We start from the raw sequence: 12,464 nt of genomic DNA on the forward strand, positions 1-12,464 counted from the left end.
CCCCCCCCCCACACCTCTCGGTTATATTTTCATATACAGAAAAGAATGAGGGAGGAAAAATATTTTGGTAGCTGTTGGCATGCGGGGTCTCTCGCATTTACCTTGAAAATTATTGTAATTTCGCGGTAAGTTAATCAAGATGAAGTGAGATGGTGGCAATTGGGCTGCAGTTGAAAGTAAAAAAAAGCTGAGAGGAGGGTTGGAATAAAAGGAGAAAGGGAAAAGCCATGGCTGCGTGTGAGGGAGAATGCACAAATGGATGAAGTAAAGAGAAAAGCCACGGGAAAAAAACAAAACGGAGGGAAAAAAGGAGAAATGAGGCGAAAAAAGAGTAGAGTGGAGTCTTGACTAGGCGCTGGCCTCCGAAGAAAAGGGAAACGAGAAAGCCATTGCGCACTGAAGAGAGGACAGAAGAAAAGGGCGAGTAGGTTGGAAATGGGCAAAGTTGCGAGAGGAGAGTGCGGCATTTGTAGCAGTCACTTGTGAGTAGTTACTAAGTGAGCCACCACCGCATAGAACGCCTCCAGTTCGCCTTCTAGGCCAACCATTTTCACAGTCATCCTCGTTCTATACTCTCTGCTGCAGTACATTCAGTTGTTTTTGCGCTCGCAAAATTTTGTAAATGACTGGAATGAGGGAGAAGAACGAGTCTGTGAGAGGAGGGGAGATAACGAAGAAGGTTTCGCTGTTTGTGTGTGTGGACTACTGGAAAAAATTGAAATTTAATGGACAGTTTAGTCTTGATTTCCAGGGGAGTGACGGCAGATTTAGTTTCGGGAGGGGAACCATGAAATTTCTACATTCACTGAAGATTCAATGGAATTGCGAATTTTTTTAGCATGCTGTTGAAAAAAAATTTGACACTCCGTGGGCTGACTAGTACACTGTTAGAAAATTACTCCTGAACTTTCGATTAAAAATTCTTGAAATTCACTCATTCACACGAAATTTTAATTTTTTTTTTATTGAAAATTCAATCCAATTCCGGAGTATTCAGTGGAATTGCAATTTTCAAGTCCACATGATAGTGAAAATTATTAAATTATTTGAAAATTCAAGCAACAATTTCCCTGAATTTTTAATCCACTGAAAATTCAGCTGGATGTGGTGTGCAATTGCCGCAAGGAATTTGAAAATTCTAGATGTCCTTGAAATGCCAAATGTTGATGGGCAGTTTAGTCTTGATTTCCAGGGGAGTGACGGTGGATTTAGTTTCGGGAGGGGGATCAAGAAATTTCTACATTCACTGAAGATTCAATGGAATTGCGAATTTTTTTAGCATGCTGTTGAAAAAATATTGGAACTCCGTTGGCGGTTGACCGGTACATTGTTAGAAAATTACTCCTGAAATTTCGATTAAAAATTATTGAAATTCACTCATTCACACGAAATTTTCATGTTTTTTGTTATTGAACAATCAGTTGAATTCCGGAGTATTCAATGGAATTGCAATTTTCAAGTCCACATGATAGTGAAAATGATTAAATTATTTGAAAATTCAAGCAACAATTTCCCTGAATTTTTAATCCACTGAAATTTCAGTTGGATGTGATATTTAATTTGCGCAATGAATTTTAAAATTCTAGATGTTCTTGAAATGTCAATGATAATCTAACATGGAAAATCCAATTATTCTGAATTTCCAATCTGAGTGAGCGATTCCACGAACGATTTGCCAACAAGTCAACGAGTTAAATTGATTTCAAATTCACAACATTGAGAATTCAAATGCAACAATGACTTAATTTTCAAAAAATTTCTAACAGTGTAGTTTTCAGGGGAATGACATTACATCCGATTTCACCGAAAAATCATTTCATCAAAATGAAAAAATCATATAATATTAATAATTTAAATTTTCGGTCAATGGTGCCAATTGAGGATGACTATGTTGCATATGACCTTGAACGAACTTCTCCCAACGATTATCCATTTTTCCTAAAATTCTTATTTTCTAGAGGAAAAAATGTCGATTTAAATTCCAGGGCAATATAATTGTCATCATTGAAACCTAATGACGCTTATCTGTGAATGAGTCGACTGGCGAAATACGGTATTGAAACAATAAATACTCCACAACAACAACTAATATCTAAATTTCACACCCCTTTTGTAGACATATTTCAGGCACTAAAAAACGTTTGAATAAAATGAAAATTTGTCTGAATTTCAAACATGAATTAAGATGTTTAGGCACCTATTCGTCTGAAATTCATAAAAATTCTTATTTTATTCAGACATTTTTTAGTGTCTGAAAATTGTCTACAAAAGGTGTCTACGAAATTCCGGCATTCGTTTTTGCTGTGTCCTGTCAATTAAATGGATATTATATAAAAATAATTTTTTTCCGCCATGTAACACGACCGTATGCACACGAGGCAAATGGAAGGTATTGGGCCAGTTTTATTGAGGCCGCCAATCTATTAGGGGGTTGCAAGAGTCGGGGAGAGGGGTGAGAGCTCGAATTTATGCCGAGACTACAAATCTTGGCTTGGCTCTCTACTCACGAGCTAAAGGATGGAGCCGCACCGGAGAAGAGGCAAAACCCACACATAGTCATACCCCCCTCCCCCCCCTGGGTGTGTACCTCCCTCTCTCTCGTGTTCCCAAGTAAAACCCCGAGAGTGAAGCACGTACATTTGGTCTAGACTCGATTCTGGCAACTCATAGTGCTTCTGCAGCTTTTACCCCGATCGATTACGTACAATCGACGCAAACACTGCCATTATATATACCCCGAGCCCCAGTTCCATCTCCCATTGACCAAATCCTCCTAATTTCCCAGATGCAATACCGTAAAAAATAGAAGATAACGGACAGCCGTGACATGCTCATCATACCACTCGGAATGCCCGAATATTCGCGGTGAATATTCACAGTTACCCGAGTCCCCGTCGTATCACCCAAATTCATCAAGGGTGAAATTCCCTTCTGATCGTCTCGCCAAAAGGGGTTCAACAGGTGCGGTAGCTCGATTAGACTCTACCCCCTCCCACCCGGCCAACTTTAACATTTTCAAGCTTGATTTACTCTGATCTTAACGTTTGAATTTATTAAAAATTTATACCCCGAGGATGTGGGCTATTAACCAGCCCCTCTCTTCCTCCCAGCCACCGCCAATTTTCAACTGTACAGGTTATTCCACGAATATTGTGTTACGACGTAATCGTACATTTTCTTCGGGGGGAAATGGGATGCTTGTAAACATAAAGTTTGCGGATGGAGGTTTGACGAGACAGGATGAAGGGCCGATCGTAAAGTTGATACTTGTCTTGGGGCTATAACTGCGCATATATTTTTCTTTTTTCCTTAAAAAAAAAAAAACACCAACAATCTTGCCGCCCACGAAAGCGGGTCAGATAAAATAAAAATTTACATTTTTCACGCTAGCCCTTATCGCATGAGTCTCCGATAAAAGTTTGCTCCACAGTGGCAAAAGAGGAAAGTTACATTATACGTATATATTGAGGGGAAAAAGGTGTGGAATGAACAATATGAGAGCAAGTGTTAGTGGTTAATGATCGAGCCTGGAGTAATGGAAAGATGGATCATCTGGGGAAGGAGCGATGGAGTTTGAGGGAGGCGGCGGGCAGGGGGAGGGGGTGGAGGGAGATAGGAGAACAACCGTGGAATGAGAAAAAAATGGGAAATGTAACGCACCAACGTCTACCACGGAGGTTCTCTCGTTAAATTGATTTATCCGTCAAGGATACATGGTCACGCCATCTCCGCGACGTACTTAGCTATGCTATATTCCATAATACTTTTAACCCCTTGCCGCCACTATCAGGGTGTACACGGGCCGGCTCACAGACACAGGAGCACTCGACGGAGCACTCTGAATAGTTTTTTTATTCCCATTTAGTGTGAGGATATAACTAGGCGAATTACCGATACGGTATTTAGGTTCACTCTGGATATTACGACGCTTATATATCACGCTTCTTACGCGTAATTACGGCCGATACTTTTATAGGTTTTGTAATAAAATTGGGTGATTTCGAAGGACGATTTACGTATTGCTAGGAGGGCTGCTGGAGAATTAAATGGTGATGGGGTATTTCGAGGGGCTGCATAGGAATTGATCATTTAACGAGTTATGAAGAATATGGATTTGGGGAAATATTGATGAATGTGAAATTTTGATGGATCTTTTGCACTGTTGAAGATTTTTGTCTGAAATTAAGGTACACTTTTTGGACATTTTTATCGAATTTAATTACCACTGAAATTTCAAGGAATTTTGTCACTGAAAGTTGAGAATTTCGTGGAAAAATCAAAGAGAACTGTTCCATTTTTCTTTGAGAATGAACAGAAAACCAGAAAATTCCGGTAAATGTATTCTTGAATTTTCAGGATAGTGACATTAAATGCGATTTAGGGGGAAATAAATCATGAAATTCCAGATTGCGCCGAAAATTCAATATCATTTGGCTCTGAATATTCATATTAAATTGGAAATTCAAATAAATTAAAGAATTCTCGTCTTTATGCTGCTCAATATTCAGGAATTTTACTGAATTTTCAGTGAAACCTGAAATTTCATTATTTTTTCCCCTAAATCGCATTCAATATCACTGTCCTGAAAATTAATAGTCAACTGTCCATGAAATTTCACTTGTTTTCTAACAGTGTGGGGAAGAGTCAGGTTGTGAGAAAATTCGATGGCATTGGGATTCAGGTTGAGCGAGAGATAATGAAACTATTCAAGATGATTAAAATTTCAATTCCTCTGGGAGTTAAATGCTTTAAATTTTTTTCTCAATTTTATTGACGCAAATTCTCGATAAAAGTTTCTTAATATCTAGTGTAGTCATGAACCTCTAAGTTTTACAAAAAATTAGAGTTTGTGTCAAGTCATTGAGGATAACAGAAGCATTTCTACAAAAATTTTAATCAATATATATGATTTAATTTCAAACTAGTATAGAAATTAGTTTTTTGTTGAAAATATCAAGATTTTTCACTCAAAATTTCATGCTCTTTGTTGAAATGAACAATTTATTTAATTCTTCATAATACGGAATATGGCTGGATTGCAGAAATCATATAAAATGAACAATTTATTTAATTCTTCATAATACGGAATATGGCTGGATTGCAGAAATCATACAAAATGAACAATTTATTTAATTCTTCATAATACGGAATATGGCTGGATTGCAGAAATCATACAAAATGAACAATTTATTTAATTCTTCATAATACGGAATATGGCTGGATTGCAGGAATCATTAATTTTATGTAATCAAACATTTAATTTGAAATGAATAAAAGAGTTTGTTAAACTCCAGCGAAAATATTGTAGACATGACAAGACAAATTTTAAATGAATTGTTTTATTTCACCCAAATACGTAATTTCTCTCTTATAGATGAAGCGTCTTGCGCGTAATTACGACCGATACTTTTATAGGTTTTGTAATAAAATTGGGTGATTTTGAGAGAGGATTTATGTGTTGCCAGCGGGGTTGCTGAAGAATGCAATGGTGATGGGGTATTTCGAGGGGCTTTCGATAAAACTTCCTCAATATTTAATGTATTCATCACTCTTGGGGTTTTCATAAAAATTAAGAGGTTGTTTTTTGAGGAAAACTGGAGCATTTCGCCAAAAATTATTTCAGTTCCAAATTAGAGTTCTCAAATTATTCCATTTAAAATTATATTTGTTGTAAATTAGGATTCTGAGTGATCCTAATCGTTAATTCACAGAATCGCTGAGTCGATAAAAAACGAATGATTTCGTTTCAGTAGCGAAGTGGTAAAATGGTTTAAGTCGACTCATCTCCCAGTTGAGTTCTTCAAGAATATTTCCGAATCTAAGGGAGATAGCGAAATTTTCGTAATTACATTTGTTGTAGCTCTTAATCGGCTTTACAAAAAAGGTTATAATAAAAATTATGCTATCTCCCTTAGATTTCGAGATATTCATTGAAAACCGGTCAACAGTCGTAATTGACTTGTACCGTTTTACCATTTCACTACTGGTTTATTTCCGACAAAAATTGAGAGACTGAAAAAATTTCAAATAAAACATTTTATTTTATTCAAATACGTCACTTCTGTGAGTGCAGAAGTTCCATAAACTTATTTTCCCCGTCCAAAACCCAAAAATAATTTGAAAAATCGTTCTTTTGATTTCAGCAAATGCCAAACCATTGACATTCGACGAGGTGTACAATCAGAGCAGCCCGACAAACTGTACGGTCTACTGCGGTGGCCTGACAAACGGACTCACCGACGAACTGATGCAGAAAACCTTCTCAGCCTTTGGTTCCATCCAGGAGATTCGAGTCTTCAAGGACAAGGGTTACGCCTTCGTGAGGTAATGCACACAGACGAGCCAAAATAAAAAACCGAGTAGCTAACGAAGCCCACAGTTTTTCGTTCACAAGGAAGCACACTTTTTGTCTCCTCGTTTTTTTCGTCCCACGGATTCTCCTCAATCAGAAAAAAAACCCACAAACGCTTGCCTACAGTTGCTCGAGCACTAACACTGGTGCATTTCTCCCTCGTTTTACAGATTTTCCACAAAAGAATCGGCAACACACGCCATCGTTGCTGTTCACAACACAGACATCAATGGTCAAACGGTCAAGTGTAGTTGGGGAAAGGAGAGTGGAGATCCAAATAATGCACAGCAAACGGGACAAGTGAGTTATAGCAATCATTATCATGCGAAGAAAAAAATATGGGATTTTTGGTCTACACTGTTGGAAAAAATTTAATATTTAATGCACACACTGTTAAAAATGTTTCACTGAAATTTCTTGTAAGAGTTTTAAAATTTTCACAGCAAAAACGAATGTCTCAATTGGACACACCTTTTGTAGATATTTTTGAGACACTAAAAAACGCCTGAATATTACGAAAATTTGTTTGAATTGAAATTCAGACGAACAGGTGCCTACACTGAGAAAAAAAATTCTAATATCCGAAACATATTTTCTTGAGACAAGTACTTTTTCATTAATAGTTTAATTCTTCCAGGCATCTCAACTCACGTGGCCCGAGAAAGATCTCATGTTTTAAAATATCCTTGTACTCAAGTACGATTTTGTCGTAAATGAACTCACTCAAATTGCGTAGAAGAACCCTCAATCTTCAAGTATTTATTGTTTTCATGATTTTTTTGTTATGCATTTGCAAGATTTCGATATGTAGTTTATTCATGATATAATACGTAACGATGGTGATAAATAAGAATTCATTCGAGTTCCGTGAACCGCAAGCATTCCGAGATTTAAACCACTGAAAATAATTTACCTCTCTCAAGTAAATATGTTCTACATATTAGAAAATTTTTCTCTCAGTGTGCACATCTTAATTCATGTGTGAAATTCAGACAAATTTTTGTTTTATTCAAACGTTTTTTAGTGTATGAAAAATATCGATAAAAGATGTGTGCAATTCAGACATTCATTTTTGCTGTGTGCTAGTTACATTTCCACTGAAATTTCAAGGAATTTTGTTGTTGTACATTCATAATTGTAAATGTCAGTTTAATTCTTCTGGGAAAATTAATGAAAAATCAGATGTTAGAGAAATATTACTTTGAATTCCAGATTACTCTCAATTTTTAGGGAATTTGGCAATGAATATTCATTATCACTTGAAAATTCATATAAATTGTAGAATTTCCGTCTTTCTGTCGCTAAAAAATTGGGACTTTACTTGAATTTTCAGAGAAACTTAAAATTCCATTGCCTTTTTCTCCTTAAATAGAATTCAAGTTCTTTTTTCCGGAAAATTCAGCCAAATTTTGTTAACAGTGCAGTCAATCGGTAATTTTCAGGACAGTGACATTGAATGAATTGAAGGGGACCATTTAGGGGGGAAAAATGAAATTTCAGATTTCATTGAAAATTTTATGAAATTGCCAAATTTTGAGCAGCATGAAATCGAAAATTCCTCAATGTATTTGAATTTTTAGTGAAAAAATAAATATTCTCTGTGAAATCACACAGAATCTTCAATCAATTGTAAATTCAAGAATATATTTAACGGAATAAAACTTTCCTAGTTTCTATTAATTTTCATGTAATAATTGCTTGAAACATGTAACAATTGAATTGAACTGTTCCGGGCACCATATAATTTTTCAGCAGAATCAATTTTCGCTCCGCGTGTGATAAGATTTTCCACGGAGTGTACTGCAAACTTCAGCCCAATTTTTTCACCAATGTCCTATTTTCTGTGGCCGTGGCACTATGTCAGGGACGTTATCTGAAGAAAATCACGATCCCCCTCATTTTTTAAATCATACTGATATGTTCGTGAGCAATCAATTCAATTTACAGGAAAACATTCTGAGAAAATACTGATTTTTCATATTTGAATCCACTTTCGGGTGGGAGCACGGTAATTTCTCTGGTATTTTCTTCTCCGTGCACTCTTTATCGATTCATATGCCCGTGTTATTCTTTTCAATGGAAACCTAACGCCCCCATTCAAGAAAATTGTTATTGGCGTACGGCTTGCAGGTATGCGTAGAGGTAATTTGGATGGATGAGTTAGGTCACGGGTTATGGGAGAGGGGCGTGTAAGTTGCTCTCTCGCGAGGGGATTCCTCAGGAAGTTACCGAGAGGAGGAGAGAGAATTTCCAGTGAAGGAGGTAGAAACACATCCCCCACCATTTGAAATCCCCGTTTCCACAGCCAGAAGCACATTCTAGTCGTCTCACTCTGGCTTGCATGCTGGGTCGAGTGAGTCCCTTAGCAATTAGCGCCGTTAAGACGAGTGGATATGTCCGATCTGGGAATAGTGAGAGCCATCCTCGTCACCAACTATTTCCGCCTATCCGTCTAAAGCACAGTGACTCTCACTTTGCCCTCTGTGACGTTCACTAATTGACCTGTACTCCCCGTGGACGGGTGGTCGTCACTGGTGTTGTACTATCAACAACCGCAACCAAATTGATTCTGAACGGGATTAGTAAATATTTATTCCGGTATTTTCACTGGTTGTGGTTACACAGAGGGAAATTCGTATTAAAATTTATCCCCGAATTTTAGTTCACTTCTGAAAAAAATTGAATGTTTTATTATAGAACGGATTATTGAATTAATTATCTCGAAAGTATTCACGAAATGTTCCGAATTGTTAATTTCCATCAAATATCATGGATCTGTCGGTCTAAAGCTACCAAATATCAACACAAAATGTTACGTTTGAGTATTTCCCGGCTCCAACTCAAGAGAAACGTTTTGTTATGGAACTCATGAGAATGTTTTGTTATAGTACGGATTATTGAATTAATTACCTTGAAAGTATTCACGAAATGTTCCGAATTGTTAATTTCCATCAAATATCATGGATCTGTCGGTCTAAAGCTACCAAATATCAACACAAAATGTTACGTTTGAGTATTTCCCGGCTCCAACTCAAGAGAAACGTTTTGTTATGGAACTCATGAGAATGTTTTGTTATAGTACGGATTATTGAATTAATTACCTTGAAAGTATTCACGAAATGTTCCGAATTGTTAATTTCCATCAAATATCATGGATCTGTCGGTCTAAAGCTACCAAATATCAACACAAAATGTTACGTTTGAGTATTTCCCGGCTCCAACTCAAGAGAAACGTTTTGTTATGGAACTCATGAGAATGTTTTGTTATAGTACGGATTATTGAATTAATTACCTTGAAAGTATTCACGAAATGTTCCGAATTGTTAATTTCCATCAAATATCATGGATCTGTCGGTCTAAAGCTACCAAATATCAACACAAAATGTTACGTTTGAGTATTTCCCGGCTCCAACTCAAGAGAAACGTTTTGTTATGGAACTCATGAGAATGTTTTGTTATAGTACGGATTATTGAATTAATTACCTTGAAAGTATTCACGAAATGTTCCAAATTGTTAATTTCCAACAAATATCATGGATCTGTCGGTCTAAAGCTACCAAATATCAACACAAAATGTTGCATTTGAGAATTTATCGCCTCCAACACGAGAGAAATTTGTAGTGTATCCTTCTGTTCATGGAAACTGCAGATAAAAACAAAACTTGAAAGGGCTCCTGCAATGAGACCCTTATACTCGGGCTCTACTACCTGAAGGCTGGTGTAGCCATACGCAAAGGGAAAAGGACACTACGTTGAGCCATCGCATTACGTATGAACCCATCAAAACATTCAATCTATCCAAAATTTAAATTAATTACTCAGTCTCGATAAATATTCAAGTGAATCAACCTCAATTCAACTGAAATTTATATCAAACATTTATTACGCGTTATTGCATTCCGAATTATTATCATTATTAAGTCAATTTATCGCGCTAGTTTTCACTGAAAATCCATACTTAAAATGATAAATTATATTTAAAACAACTAAAGAATAATAACAAATCAAATCAAATTGAAGTAATAAATCCAATTGATAATTATATAAATCTTGAATTAAATCAAGGTATTAATCACAAAACCAAGAATAAAGTTTTCAATTCGTTCTAAATGAATAGAAAATAAACAGTCATCTCATATTAGTCGTAAATTTTTCTGAGTGAGGTTAATTGTTAGCTCGGGAGTATCGTCCGTTCGATACAGAGAATTTCATGAACGACCTACACTCAGAGAAAAGTAGGGTAATAATTATCTATAGAATCCCGGAAAAATTTCCTATACGAAAATTAACTCGAGCAAAATTACTCTCACGTTTAGTAAATTATCCGGTGTCAGCGGAGAAAAATTCGCCATTCGTCTCGCACTTTTTGGCCCGATATAGGGGAGGGTGGGGCAAAACGGTCCCCCTTCAATTGTCAATAACTTGTGAATGATATTGTGAAAATTCCCAGTTTCAACTTCATTTTGAAGATAATTTTTCATTCTTCAAAACGAGCTCTAACTCATCCCAATCGGATTATTGAATCGGAAAATATTGACGATTGAAGGGGGGCCGTTTTGCCCCATCCTCCCCTACAATTACTTGACTTGTTTGCTCATTTCTCTAAGAGTAGCATTGAATTTGGTTTAGTGTAACAAAGCTTATGAAACATTAGGTCTCAGATCCACTATTTGCATAATCTGCAGAATTGTTATGTATTTTTCTCTGATTTTTTTCAGATTTTAATCTTCTCACTAACTTCGAAAAGTGAATTTTCTCATAAGACTGTGCTATTTTGAGACTTCAAAATTAATTTTATTAACAATAATACTAGACTGCCGATTGAGTGCAAACTTACCCAGAATGTTGCAATTTATATTAATTTACATTTAGAATTTATTGCAAATGTTATTAATCAAAATTGGAGATGAATAATTTATTTCCTGAGGACATGAATTTTTTCTTTCGTACATTCTGTTGACAACATGCACTATTCCTCACAGTGGTAAAAAAAAACAATAATAATCACACATTAGAATCGAGTTATGTTTACATTACTTTAATTAACTCCATGAATTCCTCAACTGAGACTATAATTTACCTGTCGCTACTTCGATTTTCCTGGCATATTTACGACAATAGCCATTCATTCTTTACAACTGTGTTAAAGGTACTCGCAATTTTTTGTTTAACGATTCCTGAAAGCCGGCTATTTCGTGAATATCATTACAGCCAGACGGAAACCTAAAAATTTCAGATATGCACTTCAATAAATTATGACGAGTGGGGGTTTTTTGTCGGGTAGAATCGATCCAACAGTTTCTCAAACTGTTCTTTCTTGTCAGAAGCCATTCGGCAGTAAATTGCTAATGAAACCGAGGGACACAATACACCGACGATTACAGCATTTCGTTGGAATAATTGGCGAGTCACCAGTTTTGTACCTCGTTTCTTGACAAATGTTTCTTCTTTTGTTTTTCCCCAGCCACTGTCTTCAGCCACGTACCCTTACTACGCTGCTGCAGCGGCGCAGTTGGCCGCAGCCGCAGCCGGTGGTGTGGGTAGTGTAGGTGGTGTTGGTGGTGCTGGACAACTGTCATACTGGTATCCTCCTCAATCTTATCCCACGACTGCTGCAACGCAAATGCAGGCAGGCGGATTTCTCCAAGGAATGCAGGGGTACACGTATGGACAATTTGCTGGGTATCAGCAGGCACAGTATATGGGGTAAGTTTATGTTAATTGTTACTTTTTTATCATTCCGACCGCAAGGCAGCGCTTAGGGTCTGGCACTTTGGCCCCGGGTGAAGAAAAAAATTTTTAATTTCCACATTTCTGAGCCCTCTGAGAGTTTTATTGGCATTAAAAGGGCCAATAACTATGGAATCAACATTCACTTGGCGGAAAAAATCGATTTTGGCGGAAGTTCACTTTCCCCCGGGAAAAATCCAAGATCTGACACTTTGGCCCCGGGTGAAAATTCCAATTTTTTATTTCTGCATATCTGGCGCCTCCGAGTGCTTCATTGGCCCCACAATCGTCAGTAGATACGGATTCAACGGTCACTTGGCGCAAAAATTCGAGTTTGCCGAAAGTCGACTGCGCCTGGAAAAAGCCAAATAGCCCCCCCCCC

At 36.9% G+C, this 12,464-nt stretch overlaps 1 protein-coding gene across 1 annotated transcript in view; it reads left to right on the forward strand.

The window, feature by feature from the left end:
• LOC107038664 (nucleolysin TIAR) overlaps positions 1-12,464 on the forward strand; it is an 80,416-nt gene that overhangs the window by 61,789 nt on the left and 6,163 nt on the right. Inside the window, exons 4-6 of the mRNA XM_015257888.1 lie at positions 6,144-6,324; positions 6,523-6,652; positions 11,817-12,058. Coding sequence (XP_015113374.1) covers positions 6,144-6,324; positions 6,523-6,652; positions 11,817-12,058 — 553 coding nt within the window. The remainder of the gene's footprint in view (positions 1-6,143; positions 6,325-6,522; positions 6,653-11,816; positions 12,059-12,464) is intronic.

The sequence above is a fragment of the Diachasma alloeum genome, unplaced genomic scaffold (genome assembly GCF_001412515.2).
Source record: "Diachasma alloeum isolate Michigan unplaced genomic scaffold, Dall2.0 Dall_scaffold_00286, whole genome shotgun sequence".
NCBI lineage: Eukaryota > Metazoa > Arthropoda > Insecta > Hymenoptera > Braconidae > Diachasma > Diachasma alloeum.